The sequence below is a fragment of the Triticum urartu genome, chromosome 7, assembly GCF_003073215.2.
Source record: "Triticum urartu cultivar G1812 chromosome 7, Tu2.1, whole genome shotgun sequence".
Taxonomy (NCBI): Eukaryota; Viridiplantae; Streptophyta; class Magnoliopsida; order Poales; family Poaceae; genus Triticum; species Triticum urartu.
Genome location: NC_053028.1, coordinates 147,260,777 through 147,281,072, shown reverse-complemented (window position 1 = coordinate 147,281,072; position 20,296 = coordinate 147,260,777). Strand labels below are relative to the sequence as shown.

Sequence of the window (20,296 nt, the reverse complement as noted above, 5' to 3'; positions counted from 1 at the left end):
CTCAACTCCATAATTTGTCCTAAAAACTTTTAGATGTACACTCTTCACCGGACGAAAAGAGTACGCCCTTATACTCCCTCTTTTGAAAAGAAGGCCTTCGACTCTTGTCTCAAGTTAAACGAGTAGGAGTATATGAGTACAAGTGGGAGGCTCATACTCCGTAGAATACATGGCTACTCTAATTAAAGTAGGAGTATTTACCCTGGCTGTTCCACTATAGAAAAGGAAAACAACGGCCAGTACTACCAGAATTCCGGCCGGCTTGCACTCCCCACCGACGCGTGGTACGTGATTTGTACCTAAATAAAAAACAGGACCATCACCATAAATCCTCTTGCCAGTGCCACTGCCACTGCCCACTGCCCAACATTTAATCCCTCTCGTCTCATCCCCACTTCCTCCCCAACCCCCAATCACTCTCCCTCCAATGCGGCGAGCTGCCGAACCTCGCGAGCACTGAAGCCATGGCAGCCGCTGCCGCCCTCCCCGCTTCCGTCTTCGTGCTCCTCCTCCTCGTCGCCGCTGCGCCGTCCGCCGCAGGCGGCGGGTCCGCGGCCGTGAATGGCGACCGCCTCCGCGCGGAGCAGATCCGGAAGCAGGCCTCGGACGCGGCCGCCTCCGCCGCCGCGCTCGCCGCGGCCTCCCGCCGCCTCCACCTCGACCGCGCGCGCCACCTCCGCCTCCTCTCCTCCCTCCACCGCAACCTCACCGCCACGCTCCGGGACCTAGGCGCCGCCGCCTCCGCGTCGTCCGACCCGGCGTCCCAGAGCGACCAGGCGCGCCGGCTCGAGCTCCAGGCCAAGGACCTGATCCGCGCCGCCCGCGCCGCCATCGCCGACGCCAAGCCGCTCTTCGACCCGCAGCTCAAAATCCAGCGCCTCAAGGATGCAATCTTCGCGCAGAACGAGCTGCTCGCGCGCGCCAAGAAGCGCGGCGCCTTCGCCTCGCTCATCGCCGCCAAATCCATACCCAAGCCGCTCCACTGCCTCGCTGTCCGCCTCACCGCCGAGCGTATCGCGCTGCCTGACAAGTTCGCGGACCCGGTGCCGCCGCCTGCGGCGCTGGAGGACCCCGCGCTGTTCCACTACGCCATCTTCTCCGATAACGTGCTCGCGGCCTCCGTCGTCGTCCGCTCCTGCGTAGCCAACTCGCAGGACCCCTCAAAGCACGTCTTCCATGTGGTGACTGACCGAATGAACCTTGGGGCGATGCAGGTTTGTCCCATCATGTTTCTCCATCTTGCATATGTGCTACGTTATCACTACGTTGGTCCAATCTTATACTTATAAATAACAAGGTGATGGTGTACTTTAAAAAAAAAACCAAGGTGATGGTGTCTCTGTGTCAACCGTGGAGTCAATCTTATTCACCATATCTAAATGAAATGGTAACAGTTACTGGTGGTTAGTTTTACGAATTGCAAAATCGCTCTGTTTTAAAATGAGAGAACTTTTCTGTGGGTTGACATCGTCAAATTTTGTTTATAATAAAGAGAGAATGATTTGTTTAGATGTAATGCTATCTAGTGCATTTGTCATACGGCCATCATCGTAGAAGTAGCGTGTTCACCCAGTTATGATTATTTAGTAACTAGCGATGTGCCCGTGCGTTGCAACGGATCCAAAGTAGAATAATACTTGTTTACAAACTTGAAAGAAATTACTCTAGTTTTGATATACATATATCACTAAAGATATATTATGTTTCACTCAAAATATATTCCTTGGGTTGTTTTGATGAGACGAGGGAGGGATGAGATTGGTTTCAAGATAATAAGGGATTTTCTGTGAATTGGAGCAGAGAAGTGAGCTATTGTTGCAAAAAGGCCACAACTTATCTCACAGTCGTTAGATGCAAATCTAATGGTCAGAAATGACGGATGGCAGGCACACCATCATCACCAATTGAGTCTTTTATAGGAGTAGAGATTACTTACTAGTAGCAAAACCAAGATTGACTTAGGTTCTTAATTTTATTCATTTCCTCAAATAGTATAATAAACGACAAGTGTAACCTTATACTCTAAGTAAAAAGATGGCATGTATATCTCCTATGGAATTCTTTACTCGGTGTAATGCACATATAACCAGCAGTATTTTTATATACATATCTTCTTATAACAGATCTAAAGAGTCAACAGTAGTGTCACCCCAGTGGGAATATTATTGTACTAATTATGTTCTATACCTCAAAATCATAGTACTACCAATGTGGTTGCCACTATTGCCAGTATGTTTAGGTGTTCTTTCGGACGGTGAGATTATCTGTCTTTAATGGTGTGTACCTTAAATACAAAAATTGTTCTAGATTCCCTTGTCCCCTTAATATTCTCTTTGCAAATTTGGTAAAAATTATGCCATGCATCTGCAGGTGATAATCCGCCTCATGGACTTACAAGGTGCACACTATGAGGTCAAAGCATATGAAGACTACAAATTTCTTAACTCCTCCTATGTTCCTGTGCTCCGGCAACTGGAGTCAGCAAACCTCCAAAAATTCTATTTCGAGAATAAGCTTGAGAATGCCACCAAAGATGCTAGCAATATGAAGTTCAGGAATCCCAAGTATCTTTCTATGCTTAATCACTTGCGATTCTACTTGCCTGAGATGTACCCCAAGCTGCAGAAGATTCTTTTCTTGGATGATGATGTCGTGGTACAGCGGGATCTTACAGGATTGTGGAAGATTGACATGGATGGGAAGGTGAATGGAGCAGTAGAAACATGCTTTGGGTCATTTCATCGGTATTGGCAGTATATGAACTTCTCGCACCCCCTTATCAAAGCAAAGTTCAATCCTAATGCATGTGGCTGGGCTTATGGCATGAACTTCTTTGATCTTAATTCTTGGAGGAGGGAGAAATCTACCGAGCAGTACCATCACTGGCAGACTCAGGTATGTTTCCTTGCATCACCCTGATACCGTTTCTTTTATTGCTGAAATTTTAAGAACTTCTAATTAGCAATAAATGTTCATGTGCCACTAAGTTGTTCTCAGCAAATGGACAATTATCTTATCATTTCTATATAAGAGAAATTTTGTTCATGATAAATGATGATAGCTAATATTACTTTGTGTAATAAACTACAATTAAATATAGTTTAAGTTGTCACGCCGATCTAGTTAAATTATAGTAAGGCCAACTTTATAGCTTGCCAGCAAAGCAAGATAAATGACTAAAGTTAGCATTTCCATGCCCTCTGAGGATATAGGTTAGCTGGACAGAAAGTAACAGAAGTTAGGGTTTTCTATATCCCCTGAGGTTATATAGCCTGCACTATTAGCCTAGCAGGGCAACAAGACAACTTACTGAACTTAGCGTTTGTATGACCCCTGAAAGGCTGTAACTGTAGCATTTATAATTCTAGATGCCCTAGCTCACCGTGATGGGAAAACTTGGTCAATACTTAATTTGTTATATTAAATGGAGCATATCTGATATATGTATTTTTGCTGTATGTGTCATCTTCAGAATGAGAACCGGTTATTATGGAAGTTGGGAACATTGCCCCCAGGTTTAATCACATTCTACTCGACGACAAAGCCTCTTGACAAATCTTGGCATGTCCTTGGGCTCGGGTATAATCCAAGCATCAGCATGGAGGAGATTAGAAACGCTGCTGTTGTGCATTTCAATGGGAACATGAAGCCTTGGCTGGACATTGGTATGAACCAGTTCAGGCAGCTCTGGACAAAATACGTGGATTACGACGACTCGTTCATTCGTCAATGCAATTTTGCACCGCCATAGAAGAAGGAAGCCTTGACATTTATTCTGCAGAAATGGAAAAGGTTTGGAGATTGGAACTGGGGAACATTTCAGCTGGAACAGCGCCGAACATCTTTTACTGTCAGATGACTGCCGTCCTGAAACCGGTTTTCATTTCTAATTCGAAAACAATCACTTGCGATTCTACTTGCCTGAGATTAGTCTTGTGAATGTGTAAAATTGTGATACGAATTCTATGTCTCATGCTATACTTAGTACTGAGTGCTGTATAGCTTTGTGTTGGTACTGGCACGTATGAGTACACAAGTACGCTTATTTGTTGGCCTCTATATATATACCATGTAGTCCCACCGTCTAGTTCTTGTAAACTTGCTGCCGTGTTATATAAGGTACTAGTACTGTATAATAGTTCAGTTAAATCGACTTTTTCTATGTAAATTCCTCTATTATAGTGAAGTTACGCATTCGCACGGTTTAACAAATTTGCATCTTGACTCCCTCGTTTTATCTAACAAGTGATATCAGAGTCACGTTCAGATTGAGGTAGAGGTTTTTTTTTGTCGTTTGACAATATGTTCATGTTTTGTTTCCGTTTTCATTCGTTTGTGAAACGGATGTGAGAATTGATACACTTCCCCAAGATCTGATTGAGTTGCGCCTCGGCTGGCTGCAGTTAGGGGAGTTTTGGTGTCTCGGCTTCGTCTAGTAGTTTAGGTTAGGATTTTTTATCCTCGCGGGCCAGTGTTCAAATGGCGGTGTTTTCATTTTTGAGTTGATCTTCCGGGCTTCGGTCCTCCTTGAATTTGTCGGGCGGGATCAAGTCGACGGAGCTCTGATGTAGATTCCTGCTGCCTTCTTGGGACAACGAGGTTAGGTTTTCTTACCGTACGTGTGCGATAGCGAGATTTGGTGCCGGTGCTTCAAATCGATCCAAGGGTTCAATGACGACGATTATGATTCCAAGATGCTGGTCCGTAGGATCATGTGCAAGAAAACTTTTCAACTGTCATGGACAAGGTCAGACCGACTAGCGGCGCATCGGCAACTCGTTCTGAGGGCGTAGCGGTCGTTCAGAGACCTCGATGTAATTTTTATTACATTTAGGGTGCTTTGTACTTCCAATGAACTTTTATAATAAATCTGTTGTTTCGCAATAGAAAAGCATGACTATGTTTTTACAAATGGATATCAATTCTGAACTCTATGATCATTTTAAACATAGTATTAAATAGTTTACACAATCACATGACACATCTGGTAAGCAATCCAAATAATTCAATAATAATAATAATTTACACACTGCACAACTTTTTGAGCTGTTCATTTTTGTTTTAGTGATTTGACGTAATTTGGCTGCCTAACCTTGTTTTAGGAAGAGTCCACTTCCTTATTCAACACCAAACCTACCCACTCTCTCTGGTTGGCCCGTTTACTTGACAATTCAACGCGTCGTGTTTTAGTTCAAATTTGAATTAAAATCATGCCAATTTTTTCTGAATGGAGGGAGTCAGTGGCGGTGCCAACTGCCAAGGGTGTTCTGTGTAGTCATTGACTACACAAGATTAAGGCAAAACAGTAGAAATTCTCCAAAAAATAATATAGAATTAATCTAAATATAACTACTTGACATCACAATTTTGAATTGACATCACAACTTTGAACTCCTGGCTTCGGCACTGGAGGGAGTACTACTTTTTTTTTGACATTCAACACCTCCTTTATTAATTAGCTACAATAGTAGCATCAGAAACAATCAGGGGGATAACCGCCCCCGGGGCTGTATCCAGCCAAACACCAGGAGGATTGAATTTAACTACTCTAGTTAACTCATGAACTACTTTATTGTTATCTATACAGCAGTGTTCAAAGATGATATGAGTAAAATCTAAGGACATAAAAAAACAGTCATCAAAGATGGCACTGGCAACCGAAGAAGAACTCCCTTCTTTAAGCGCGTTGATGACCTCAAGACTATCCGAATTTAACTCGATCTTGTTGCATCCAGCGGCACGGGCTAGATTCAAGCCAAACCTTACTGCAATTGCTTCTGCGGTAATTGCATCATAGCATATGTTCAGTTTTTCATTGGCCGCTGCCACGAAATTACCATTGTGGTCTCTAATGATAGCCCCCACAGATCCCTCCAGCGAATCATGGTCGAACCCCGCATCCACATTCAGCTTGACGTACCCATTCCTCGGCCTCATCCAGCCAGCCTGTCGGATCTTTGGTTTTGGAGAATAAGCATTAATATAGTTAGCAGCAAGTGATCTCACCGCTACACTAATCTGTGAAGCATTAAGCTTTACTCCTCCGTGTGTTAGCTTTCTTCTTTCCCACCACAAAAACCAGCAGCAAGTGGCAATTGTTTCTCTGAATTTGGGGAGTCCCAACACATGGATATGATTATCTGGAAGATTGAGAAGGAATTCTAAAGTTACTTCCCCAGATCTGTCCAAAACCAGGGCTTTAGTGGTTACCTCATGCAATCCAAGCAGCTTCCAAACCTCGGTGGCGACTGGGCACTCAAACAACAAGTGTCGAATGGTCTCAGGGCCTATTGTTTTGACATACTCTCACGTTCTCTCTCTCAAAAAAAAACTTGTTTTGACATCCAATGCATGTATCCAATGCCTGTTGTTGATTTTCATATTTGTGCTATGTTTTTTGACTTGGCCAATTTATCTTGTTTTAGAGTAGTACATAATGTTTTGTTGGTTTTTTGTTTTAAAATGTGATGATTTGTTGTGTAATAGATCTTGAAATGTAACCTCTGAAACAAGATAAATTAAACTTACCAAACCGAATGTCAATTTTCTCTCGACCCCCCTATAAAAATTATACTTGTTTAGACAATAGTTTCTTACGAAAATGGCATTTTGGAGGCCGAGCTCCATGCAGCCCTTTACTTTTGAAAAATTCAAATTCAAAGATTTATGTTTCAAAAAATTCTGAAAAAATATGCGTGTATGTAAGGATGTAACCCACATGTGTGTAAAAAATTCATGATGAAATACCTTGAGTTGCGACCTGCACAAAAAAGACAAATCCATGGCCTAGAAGGATGAATAGTGTCATGTGTTAAACAACCCTAGATTTGTTTTTTTACGCAGCCCTAATTTCAACGTATTTTGCCTTGAAAATTTACACACATGTGCGTTATGCCTTCATATATATCTGTGTTTTTTTCTCAGAATTTTCTGAAACATAAAAATATGAATTTTGAATTTGGAGGTCTCATTGGAGCTCGGTCACCAAACGGGATTTCCGCTTTCTTACCCTAATTTAAGCATGCAAGCATTCGACAAACCTAAAAGCTTGGCTATCTATTGGTGTGCTATCAAACAGCCTACTTTTGATTACCCCTAAGAACGTTATCACTAGTATGGTTTGGTTTTTGCCAATTATTGGCTACCCAAAATAGTGGTTACTAATGTTTGGCACCAGATCAAACAGTCGCCCTAAATAAACAAAACGGCAGGCATGAAGCAAGAAGTGCATGGAAAGGTATGAACTGGTCCTCACCGACAATATACAAGGGAGATTGTCGATCGGGTTGGGTCAAGCATCCTTCTCCTCGTTGGGAATTGTACAAGGGAAGAAGTCGAGGGCACACGTCAAAGACACCAACAACTAGGTAGGCATGTCGCACCTACTGTATCCACGGAGGCCCAGATATGAGATATCCATGCAAAAATTGTGAAGTGATGATGCAAACCTTGGTGTACTGAACATGAACATAGTGTATTCGTGTTAAACAAAAAAGAAACAGTGTATTCACACTGGAGCGTAGGAGGACGAATGCAAGTAGTAGTATATGACGAACTGACGTTTACTGCTTAGCGACCAGTGAACTTATTTATTTACAATATAGCAAGATAAGAGTACTAGCTAGCGATGTAGTAGGTTGGTGTGGTGACAGTGACTAACAGAACTAACTATCCATCTTGCTTTCTTTTATCTCTTCATGGGCTAACTAATTAAACACGCTGGAGTATCATACAAGTGATCGTTGAGATTAATTACATGCGCATGTGTGCTTTGCAACGGAAACGGTACGTGACCCGGCGGCAGGCATGCAATCTATACTAAACTAGAGGTAATCGATCGAGTGCACTGGATGTAGCCGCACTCCAAAGCTAGGGCGCGCTCCAGCTCAAGCTTCTCTCCATCCCTTGAAGCTAGCCCTGATAGTTCATCCACCAAATAACGAGAATTGCCGCCTAAGCCTGTCCGTCGTGCGGCCATTCATGCATGTATCTCAAGCAAATGGCCCGGCCGGCCGGTGGTACGTAGTTGCCACACGTTTGGGACCTCCTGTTCAGCACATATATATACTCAGCCGAAGTGCTTGTCTCAACATTCATTCCACCCTCCATCATCTTGTCCTCTGCTCCTCAAGAGCTGCCTCAAGATACAGAAGCTCAAAAGGAGTACAAGCTATGGCCATGGCTATCTCCTATGGCCTTCCAGCTCCGTGCTCTCTCCTCATGGCGACCCTGCTGCTGCTCATCGTCCAAGCCCAGAGCGTCACCAGGCACTACAATTTCAACGTATGTCCACAATTCTTCCATCTTCTGCATGCATTTGCGGTCATCATCTTGATCTGATCACATTAATTCATGCATGGTGCTCGAGCTCGTCTTGATCGAAACCTTAATACCTCTGCATGCATGCAGGTGCAAATGGCGAATGTGACGAGGCTGTGCGGCACCAATAGCATAGTGACGGTGAACGGGGAGTACCCCGGCCCGGCGCTGCTGGCGAGGGAAGGCGACCGCGTCGTCGTCCGCGTCACCAACCGCGTCGCCCACAACGTGACGCTGCACTGGCACGGCATCCGCCAGCTGCGGACCGGCTGGGCCGACGGGCCGGCGTACGTCACGCAGTGCCCCATCCAGACGGGTCAGAGCTACGTCTACGACTTCACCGTCACCGGGCAGCGCGGCACGCTGTGGTGGCATGCGCACATCTCCTGGCTGCGCGCCACCGTCTACGGCGCCATCATCATCCTCCCCAAGCACGGCGTGCCTTACCCGTTCGCTGCGCCGCACAAAGAGGTCCCGGTGGTCTTCGGCGAGTGGTGGAAGGCCGACACGGAGGCGGTGGTCAGGCAGGCGCTTCGGACGGGCGGAGCACCCAACATCTCCGACGCTTTTACGATCAACGGGCTCCCTGGGCCGCTCTACAATTGCTCTGCCAAAGGTACTACGTGTTTTCTATTCTTTCTAGCCAATGTCACATGTTTATAAAACGTGCCAACTACTAATAGAGATGTTGTATGGTGACACATCTCAGACACTTTCAAACTGAAGGTGGAACCCGGGAAAACGTACATGTTGCGCCTCGTCAATGCCGCGCTCAACGATGAGCTTTTCTTCTCCGTCGCCAATCATACACTCACCGTCGTTGAGGTCGACGCCGTCTACGTCAAGCCTTTCACCGTCAAGACTCTGATCATCTCTCCGGGCCAGACCACCAATGTACTCCTCACCGCCAAGCCGTTCTACCCCAAGGCCAACTTCTACATGTCGGCCGCGCCCTACTCCACCATCAGGCCTGGCACCTTCGACAACACCACTGTCGCTGGCATCCTCGAGTACCAAAAGCCCGGCTCGCCCTCTGTGCCAAGCTTTGACAAGGACTTGCCGCTGTTCAAGCCGGCTCTGCCACGGTTCAACGACACCGGCTTCGTCACCAACTTCACCTCCAAGCTCCGCAGCCTCGCCACGCCTCAGTACCCGGCGGCCGTGCCACGGTCGGTGGACAAGCGGTTCTTCTTCACGGTCGGGCTGGGCACGCTCCCGTGCCCCGCGAACACTACGTGCCAGGGGCCCACCAACAAAACGCAGTTCGCGGCGGCCATGAACAACGTCTCGCTGGTGCTCCCTTCCACGGCGCTCCTCCAGTCGCACTTCACCGGCGTGTCTCGGGGAGTCTACGGGTCCAACTTCCCGGTCACGCCCCTCTTGAAATTCAACTACACGGGGGCGCCGCCGAACAACACGAACGTGGCCAAGGGGACCAAGCTCCTCGTGTTGCCATTCAACACGTCGGTGGAGCTGGTGATGCAGGACACGAGCATCCTCGGCTTCGAGAGCCACCCCCTACACCTGCACGGCTTCAACTTCTTTGTGGTCGGGCAAGGGTTTGGCAACTACGACGCCGTGAACGACCCCGCCAAGTTCAACCTCATCGACCCGGTAGAGCGGAACACCGTTGGGGTGCCCGCCGGCGGGTGGGTGGCCATTCGCTTCCTCGCCGATAACCCAGGTACCTAGAGTTAAATGCAAACCGTACTGAAAGAATGTTTATGTCCATGCTCATACTACCTATCATATTCATGTACGTGCAGGTGTATGGTTCATGCATTGCCATTTGGAGGTGCACACGACGTGGGGATTGAGAATGGCATGGCTGGTACTAGACGGAAGCCTTCCGAACCAGAAGTTGCTCCCCCCACCGGCTGATCTCCCCAAATGCTAGTCACAGAGGATCAAAGCCGTTGGTTTCCTCTCTAATTTGATTTGTTCGTTAATCTGCGATTGATGTCTCCTGTCCAGGGTTGTAGCTTTTTTGCAATTTAAATTTGTTCTTTCACTTGATTAGCAGTTTGTAAAAACGAGAATGTTTTGAGGGGTGTTGAATAAACGGTGGTGTGAATTACACGTCAAAATTCCAAAAGTTTTTGGAAGGGACCCTGGTAAGCGCCATTCCTGTTTTTTTTTTTGAAAAAAGGGATTCCCCGGCCTCTGCATCAGAAAGATGCATACGGCCATCTTATTAACCAAATAAAGTAGTGCCAATATGGTTACAAAGATCTCCAAAAGTAATAAAAAAGCACAGAAAGCTCACACAGAGCCAATAAGGGCTAGAAACACCAACTAGCCAAGAAAAGACGCCACAACCGGCTGGCTAAAACTAGATAGGGAAACTAATTGCCTATCCTGTTACATGACCGCCATCCAAACCGGTTGAAGATATCCCGAGCTACCATCTCCCAGCGGAAAGACCCAGTAACCAAATGCTCCATGGCCTCCGTCTGGGTGAGTAGCGATCACGAACGGATCAGAGCCGTAGTTCGGAATATGACCTGCAAAAAATGTATACATGATATTCTGTTAAAAACCAAATCATTTCTGCAAGTCCAGATAGTCCACAACAAAGCACAAACTCCAACCCGAATATGTCTCGCTAAGTCAGGCTCAATCCCATTAAGCCATGTCCCAAATAACGCATTAACAGAATTCGGTGGATTGATATTAAAAGCAATGTGGACCGTCTGCCAAAGTACCTTGGCCAACAGGCAATCAAAAAAGAGGTGTTTGATAGTCTCATCCCGGTAGCAGAAACTACACCTAGTAGGTCCTATCCAATTACGCTTTATCAAGTTGTCCTTAGTTAAAATAACTTGTTTATGGACAAACCACATAAACACTTTTATTTTCAAAGGAACTTTGATATCCCAAACATGCTTGGACGTAGGAATGGAGTTCGAATCAATAACATCAATATACATTGATTTAACCGTGAATACTCCAGACTTAGTCAATTTCCAGCGTAATTCATCGGGTTGTTGTGAAAGCTGGACCTCCATCAGTCTCCTAACTAGACGGAGCAATTCTTCCCAACGATTGCCCGCTAGCGTTCGTCGGAACTGAATATTAAGGGGGGTAGATTGAAAGACCGATGCGACGAACACCTCACGTCGTTGAACAATGCGGTACAAAGACGAATATTGGATGGCCAAGGGTGTCTCGCCGAGCCAAGTATCCTCCCAGAAACGTGTACTCGTGCCGTTTCCAATAACAAACTTCGTCCTATTAAACAAGGACTGTTTGACTTTCATCAGGCCTTTCCAGAAAGGTGAATCGGTCGGCCTGACTGTAACCCGGGACAAAGTTTTTGTCTGGAGGTACTTGCTGCGAAGGATTTGAGCCCACATAGCATCATTCTCCGATGAGAGCTTCCACAACCACTTGCTAAGAAGGCATTTATTCTTAACTTCTAGATTCTCAATACCTAGACCCCCTTGGTCTTTCGGTCTACAGATGATATCCCATTTGGCAAGCCGATATTTTCTTTTAAGCTCATCACCCTGCCAAAAGAAACGTGATCGATAGAATTCCAGTCTCTTCCTAACACCAACTGGGACCTCAAAGAACGATAGGAGAAACATTGGCATACTCGTGAGCACCGAATTAATCAGGATTAATCGGCCTCCGTATGACATGAGCTTACCCTTCCAGCAACTCATTTTCTTCTCAAATCGGTCCTCGATGCACTTCCACTCTCTGTTTGTTAGCCTACGATGGTGGATTGGAATCCCCAGGTAAGAGAAGGGTAACTCTCCCAACTCACACCTAAACAATTGCCTATAAGCATCCTGTTCATCTTTGGCCCTACCAAAACAGAACATCTCACTCTTATGAAAGTTAATCTTTAACCCGGTCAATTGTTCAAATAGGCATAACACAAGCTTCATATTTCTCGCCTTGGCCAAGTCATGCTCCATAAAGATGATTGTATCATCAGCGTACTGAAGGATGGATACACCTCCATCAATAAGATGAGGTACCAATCCACCTACTTGACCATTTTCCTTAGCCCTTCCTATCAAAATTGCTAACATATCCACCACAATGTTAAACAGGATAGGGGACATCGGATCTCCTTGTCTTAGGCCTTTATGTGTCTGGAAGTAATGACCTATGTCATCATTAACTTTAATTCCCACACTACCTTTTTGTGTAAATGATTCAACCTGTCGGCGCCAGGCTTCATCAAAACCTTTCATACGCAATGACTGTTGGAGGAATGGCCATTTGACCTTATCATACGCTTTCTTGAAATCCACCTTAAAAATTACTCCATCTAATTTTTTGGAATGGATTTCACGGAGTGTTTCATGCAGGACGACCACCCCTTCAAGGATATTTCTGTCCGGCATGAAAGCAGTTTGGGACTATTGCACCACAGAATGCACAATCTGTGTGAGCCTGTTAGTCCCGACCTTGGTGAAAATTTTGAAACTAACATTGAGGAGACAGATCGGCCTGAATTGCTCAATTCTCACAGCATCCATTTTCTTGGGAAGCAGTGTGATAGTCCCAAAATTCAAGTGAAATAACTGAAGTTGTCCAGAGAACAGATCATGGAACATAGGTAGTAAATCCCCCTTAATAATGTGCCAGCACTTTTTATAGAACTCTGCCGGGAATCCATCCGGTCCGGGAGCCTTATTGTTTTTCATCTGTGCAATAGCATCAAACACCTCCTTCTCCGAGAACGGGGCAACCAGAATATCATTATCGGCAGCCGATAGCTGGGGCACATCCTCAGTCCTGGACTCATCGAGGGACACACAATTATCCTCCGGAGGTCCAAATAACTGCTTATAATAGTCGGTAATATGTGTTTTTAGGTTATCCTGACCTAAAATAGTGCCCTTGTCTTGCTCAAGCTGAAAGATACGCTTCTTTCTGTGCTTGCCATTAGCTATCAAATGGAAGAATTGAGTATTCGCGTCCCCTTGGACCACTTGGCGGACTTTAGCACACAAAGCCCACTTCAATTCTTCTTCGCGGAGCAGTTCTTTCAACCTCTTCTCTGCCTCATTTTTAACCTGAAGCTCAGCTGGCGATAAAATAGTGGATTCGGCCTGTATGTCCAGGGCCTGTATAAGAGTAAGGAGTCTATCCTTTTCAATCTTATACACACCACTGAGGTGCTTAGCCCAACCCCGTAAGAAACTTCTCAAATGCCTAATCTTATTCTGCCAACGCTCTATCGCAGTCTTGCCTCCTACACCTCTATCCCATTCCCTGGCAATCAAGTCCACGAACCCCTCACGTTCAAACCATGACATCTCGAAAGAGAAGGTGTTCTTGTTACCCATGTGGTTCGGCTCCCCTGACTCCACGAACAATGGGGTGTGATCAGATATTCCCCTCGAAAGAGCTTGCACCGTAACCAGAGGGAACTTTTGTTTCCACTCCACGCTCGCAAGAACTTGATCAAGTTTTTCATAGGTAGGGTTTGGCAGAGCATTAGCCCAGGTAAACTTTCTACCAGAAAGCTCTATCTCTCTCAGATCCAAGTTTTCAATAATGGTATTGAACATAAACGACCATCTTCCATCAAAGTTATCATTGTTCTTCTCCTCTCTCCTCCTGATGATATTGAAATCACCTCCAACTAAAATTGGAAGCTGTTCTGACCCACAGATTCGAACAAGGTCCGCCAGAAACTCCGCTTTAAGCTCGGGCTGTGCGGCACCATAAACCGCCACCAAAGCCCAGTTAAAACCATCTATCCTAGACCTGACTCGAAACTTCACCGCGAAGTCGCCCATCACTACACTTTGGACTTCAAGCGAATCGCATCTCACACCTAGTAAGATACCACCCGATCTTCCTCGCGGAGGGAGGCAATGCCAATCGAAATCAATACCACCCACAAGAGAAGAAAGAAACTGGGGCGCAAAGTTATCTCTACCCGTCTCCGATAGAGCAACAAAATCTAACCTCTTCTCTAAAGCTGCCTCAGCTAGGAATCTTCTTTTAGCCAAGTCTTTCAGACCTCTGCTATTCCAAAAGATTCCTCTCATATTTCATCATGGAATTTTTTAGTGGTTCGAATCCTAGCACTCCTACAAACTGCGGAATCAGGATAGATCTTCCTTTTCCACTTACGCTTAGGTTTACTAGGCTTTGTCGCCCGGTCCTCATAACCGGGTTCACATATATTACTAGCATCATTCTCTAGGGGTACATCATCTTCCTCAGAGTCATGATTGGGGAGTGCTAGATCCGCACACAAATTATCGAGCACTCTAACCCCTAACGCATCAATATCATCATCATTCATTGGTTTAACTGCTGCAAGATTACGAATAGTCTCTAAGGCACGTTCCGCCTCCAAATCTAATAGATCATTTACCGAATTGGTAATCTCACTATCCGTAGCACCTAGTGAAACTCCTCATTGGTTTGCATTATTTATAATCTCCTCATTAGAAAAATGCAATAAGGAATTAGATGAGTTGACGGACATACCAGAAGATAATGCAGCCTCCTGAAGCTTGGCCGCCCTCATAGCGCACCGCTGCTGCATATCATCCACCTCCGGGATGTCGAGGATGCGAGCACTCATCCGTCTCCCCTCGGAGATAGGGTCCGGGATCCCGCCAAACGCGACAACCTCCTCCCTAGTAAAACCTGGCACAGAGTCCCTCAAAGGGTCTACCGAGGTTACCAGAGAAGGTGTCTGCGGGCTCCCGAGCCCCTCAGATGGGTGTCCCACACCAGGGATCCCGGCCATGGGTATGAGCGAAGAGGGGATGACGGGGACCGCCTGCCCGCGCCCTCCTCCCACCCCACCCGCCGGCTCAGACGGATGAGCCATCGACGAAGGAGAAGTGGTCCTCCTGACCGTCGGGGAAGAAGGAGCCAGGGCCTCCTGCCCCAGCACCCCCAACGCAGCTGCTGCCACGGTGGTTGCCGCCACCACCGGAGTAGCAGGAGCCGAGGCCGCCTGCCTCGGGCTCCCTCTCCCAGCACCGGCCGACCCCCTCGGGGCCGGTGTCACCGACGCCACCGAGATCAGGATGGGGATGGGAGAAGGCGAGGCCACCTGCCCCGAACCCCCTCCCCCACGACCCATCTCGCCCGCAGTCACCGACACCGGAGTCGCGTCCACATGAGGTGCCAGGACAAGAGAAGCACCCTCCGGCCTCCTCTCCGTAGCTCCAACCAAAGTCCTTGCTGACCGTCCAGCACACAATCCAGCATCCCCCTCGAACTCCAACGGAGGGAGCGTGTGCTCAAGATAATCATCAGAATCTACCCGGTCACTCCATAGTCTAGGAGGTGCCGAGGCTGGCTCAAAGGACCCAAAACGCAGAGTAGTCATGGGCACCGCTGGTGATGCTGCGGGCTCAACCCCGGTCCCATCCCCAGGCAACTGAGTAGCTGGGTGAGAACCATGAGACCCCTCTCGCGTGGGCTCATCTGACGGTGCCCCCTTGGCCCCCGCATTTCCATCACTGTCATGCATGTCAACATCGTTACTATTAACCGCATCAGCAAATAAATCAGTGTCCTCAAACTCGATCTCTAGCGGGAACACCTCTCCCCTATAGGTCCAGTTGACCTTATCAGGCACGAACTTAATATCCAGAACACTCACTAAAAGCCGGGCCACCCCATGGGCACGTGTGAAAGCCATATCCACTTTTTCTGTCTTCCCAACCAAGATGCCCATACTAGCCACCACTCGAGCATCCTGCAAAGGCTTAGATGGAGCCCCTCTAAACCGCAACCAGACCTGCATAAGCGGCTTTCCCTTAGGTTCAACCTGCTTCCACTCGTGGAACTCCAGGATACACTTAGTACCGGGGACTCTGCACAAGCCAAAGCTCAACAATCTCTGCAAATCATCCACAGTTGGGAAATCAACCTTAAAAATCCTGTCCTCGATGAGCACCAATTCCCATCTAAAATCCTCGGGAGCCAGCTCCTGAAGCCTCCTCACAATCTGTGCCTCAGTCACCTCGCCCTAGGTCGCTTTCACAATCCCGGTAGTCAAGCTCAGGGTATCCTCCGAGACCTCTCTCGCCGCCGGGGACTCAAAAAACATGAGCTCAGCACAATAGACTCCATAAATATTAAGCGTCGGAGGCAGGTCACGCAACAACGGGCACTCCCCCGAGTCATGTGCAGGCTTGCCACACGACTCACACAGTTGAGCCACACACTCAGCAATGAAGTGGCCCTTCTCACCACAACGGTAACAAATCATCCTCTCCTTCTTACGTGCATATTTGGACACCCTCTCGGCATCAGACCTATCGGTAGCCTCATCCATCGTCCCAGCCTCAGGAACCTCAACACTGGCCAAGGCATTCACCACCTCCATCGCCTGGGAAGAAAGCTCAGTGGAAGTATGGTCGGACTCCACTGTAGACGCCGCAGGATCAACTGCCCTGGGCGGGGGCAGTCGGCGAAATCTCCCACAGCCCCCACCCCGACCACCACGATGGCCACGAAAGCCTCCTCTCTGACGGTGATCCGGGCCGGAGGCCCCCTCGACAAAACCACCTGCCGGGCCAAGAAACAGTCTCTCAGCAGACCCGTCGCTTTGCCAGGCAAATCCACGACCTCCTCCCGTGGAAGAGGATCCTCGGTGCTGTCTGTCACCATACGCATCATACCCATCATCCCCCCACTGGCCTCGGGGCGGATCCTTGGGGTCTCTGTTGCTAGAATTCGGCCTCGTCTGTGTTGGACCCGCGCGGTTTTGAGTCGGCCTTGCGACGTAGTGGGGCGGAGGTGCGGCGCGAGGTGGACCACTAGAGGGAGTCTGCACCACACCAAGGGCAGTAGCACCACGACCAACCGGAGCCACTCCGGCCACGCCCGGCGTCGTCGGCCGCATGCCAGCACGACCCGCTGCCGGTATAGCTCCGGGCGCCGCACCCGGCGCAGGCGGCCTCGGCCCGCCCCGCCCTGCAGCAGGGAGCTGCTGCCTCGGTGGCCGGGCGCCCTGGAGAGTAGCGCCCCGGCCCGGAAGACCTAGCACCCCTCCACCGCCCGCCGGCGGTCTCTGTCCGGGCGGCACCAGGGCACCTCGCCTAGGCCCCGCCGCCGGCGGCGGAGCTGCCCCGCCCCTTCCCACCTTACCGGTGGTCTTCCCAACAGGCGGCGGAGCTGCCCCACGGCCGGCCATCGTACGGAGTGGAGGGATCCTCCTTGCCCGACTAGCCCCGCAAGCCGGGAAACCTCGCGACCCAAGCTTGCGAACCCTAGAAGGAAGGAGCGACGGCACACGACAGAAATCACGCTCGCCCTCGTACGTGCATGGGGCATCGATAACGATACGGGCAGAAGAGCCTGGAGCAGCATGGGCCTCATACCCATCTGACTCCGGCCCAACTTCATGCAGGCCCAAATCCGTCCGAACCGGCCCAGCCACACCCAACAGCTGATTCAAACGAATCGACCTCGCGGTCGAGATCTCGGTCGCCACCGCAGCCATGACGGGCGCCGCCGACGCCTGCCGACCGGCGTGCCGCCTCGCATTCTTCCGCTTCTTCACCGTAATCCAAGATTCCGGTCTAATCATATCAAATAATGTAAGATTTGGAAGACTCACCTTAGGAATGGGTCCTTTCCAGGGCCGGATAGCCGACGCTGCCGTCTTCCGATGAACAACGCGCCGGATCATCTTGATCTTCTCGCCCACGTGAAGACCGATACGCGCCGGATCATCCGGTGGCAGAACCTGATCGATCATCATGGCCACTTCATCTTCGCAATAACCTGCATGGAATAAATCGCAAACGAGATCTGAAGGTGTCGGTGAGGGCGGCGCCTCCGCCGGAGATGCATCCCCATCGTCGTCCGCGTCTTCTTCGTCGGACTCGGCGAGAGCCCAGAACCGCCCGCCGACGCGCCGGCGATCACCGGCGGCGGATGGCGCTGTCGCGGTCGGGTGCATGGTCGCCCGCCCAGTCGACCCTGACCTGTCTAGCCCCTAAGGTGAGTCTTCCAAATCTTACATTATTTGATCAGGATTATGTTGTCGCAAATTATGTTGTCGCGAGGATGATATTCTTTAGTAAGCATGGCAAATCCTTGCCATTCCAGTATTTTATTAGGATTTGTCATGCTTGAAGTAAAATCACGACAATTATTACGGTACAGATGGATTAATTGAAGTTGACATACTCGTGACAACATAATTTGCTCTCAAAACGTTCGATTTACCATGGAAGCGAGCCAAAGGCGCGCCGCTGTAATCACCTCTCCCACATCGAAGCTAGGCCAAACTTATTGTAGTAGACAGTTGAGAATCGTCATGCTAAGGCCCCATAGGACTAGCGCACCAGAGCAACAACTATCGCCGATGAAGAAGTATAGATCGAAAGAATCCAACTTGTTGCATAAGAATTTTAACATTATCAAAAATTTAATGCTGAATTTTAACCAGCTAGATCAATCACGTGTGAAAATACTATGTTGCCAAAATCGGACAACACATGCCAATCAAAAAGTTACGGTAATGCTATCTGGTTTACGTTCCCTGAAAAGGTGATACCAAACAAATGTATTCTGCTGGCAGTTTTAGTTACGACGCGAGATCAAACGATGGCAGTTGCAGTTTCTGCTTGTTTTTGACTCCAAATGTCTGGTTGTTTTTTTACTCAAAATTTCATTCTTAAAAAAAAACTGCTAAGCATGTCCGAAAATATTGAGAGCCGTATCTTAAGAAACTGCCGGCAGAAATGTTTGTAAATGTCACCCCTCACAATGTCCAAAAGTTATCGAACTTTTGGTCGAATCCTTCCAAATAATTCTTTGTTTTTTTTGGCAAATGGTGGATTTTATTGACTCAAAATGATGTATCAGGAGAATACAAACATAATAAGTACGTACCCAATCTCTGCATAGCTAGAATGCACACAACCAACATTAACGCACACATACAACAACCTGCCAGCAGATAGCAAAGCCATAGCATCTTCAACAGCCGCGCAACGCGCCGCGCGCTAAAAGTCACGATACAGCGCCAGGTTAGCCAGCTTTTGCGTGCGGCGGTGCGCTGGCTCTAGCGGCCGCCGCAAATTAAAGCGCGCCCACGCTGCTCCAGCAGGCACGCTAAATTTCAGTTTTTTCTACTATAATTCGTACATATTTGGTTTCGTAGATATAGTTCTCCTACTACTACTACTCGTCCGATCCGGACTCTATCTCAGTGATGTCCTCCTCCGACGTCGGAGCGTAGGCGTCAAGGAACCGCTCGTCGCCGAAGTTCCAGGAGGACGCATCTCCTAGCGCTTGGTTGTATTTAGCGACCGCCTTCCGCCTTCGATTGTCCCCGCGATAGTCGGCTCGCTCCTCCCTCCTCTTCGCCCTCCTCTGGGCGAAGAACTGTTCCTCGTTGGTGTCTTCCGGGAAGCGATGGCTCCACAGCGCCATGGCTTGCTCGTCCATCTCGGCCAGCCTGAGACGATGCTCCCGCCTCCGGTGCTTGCGATGATCCTCGTCAGTGAGAAGCCGCGGGAAAGGCGCCAACTCCTGTGCGCACTCCCGCGTTGCCACGTCGGCGAAGTTCATGTCCTGATGGGACCGCAGGAGGCGCCACGCCGCAGCGTCATACGCACGGGCGCCCACCTGGGCGGTGTCGAAGGTTCCGAAACGGAGCCGCATGCCGCGCCCGACCGAATCTCGGCGGAGTAGGTGCCGGACGGACGCACGCGGACGCCGCGGTAGCCCGTATCTCCGCGGCGCTGAGGCGGCATGGTGGCGCGATGGTGGCGTGTCGGCGGCAGAGCGCGGCAGAGGGTGATGGAGAGATGGAGAGAGCGACAAAGGGCGGTGGAGAGATGGAGAAAGCGGCAGAGGCGCTGCAATTTATAGGCGCGCCGGACGCGGCGTGCCAAATGTAGCGCGCGAGCGGCCGCCTTTTCCCGCGCGCGCAATCTTTTCGCACGCGCGCTAGTTTCCCGCCACCGCTGGAGCGGGCGAAAACGTCCCGCGCGAGCTAAAAAGTCAATTTACCCCG

The 20,296-nt window shown here is 48.8% G+C and overlaps 2 protein-coding genes across 2 annotated transcripts; both read left to right on the top strand.

The window, feature by feature from the left end:
• The first annotated feature begins 345 nt into the window (after positions 1 to 345).
• LOC125519871 (galacturonosyltransferase 8) lies at positions 346 to 4,200 on the top strand. Its single transcript, XM_048684646.1, has 3 exons — positions 346 to 1,214; positions 2,371 to 2,895; positions 3,473 to 4,200. Exons 1-3 carry the CDS (start codon positions 465 to 467, stop codon positions 3,749 to 3,751), a joined length of 1,554 nt encoding a protein of 517 aa, XP_048540603.1. The 5' UTR covers positions 346 to 464; the 3' UTR covers positions 3,752 to 4,200.
• Positions 4,201 to 8,096: 3,896 nt separating this feature from the next.
• Positions 8,097 to 10,414, top strand: LOC125521159 (laccase-4-like). The gene is made up of 4 exons (XM_048686206.1): positions 8,097 to 8,283; positions 8,410 to 8,935; positions 9,029 to 10,003; positions 10,086 to 10,414. The coding sequence occupies exons 1-4, from the start codon at positions 8,173 to 8,175 to the stop codon at positions 10,214 to 10,216; spliced, it is 1,743 nt and encodes a 580-aa protein (XP_048542163.1). The 5' UTR covers positions 8,097 to 8,172; the 3' UTR covers positions 10,217 to 10,414.
• The last annotated feature ends 9,882 nt before the right edge of the window (positions 10,415 to 20,296 follow it).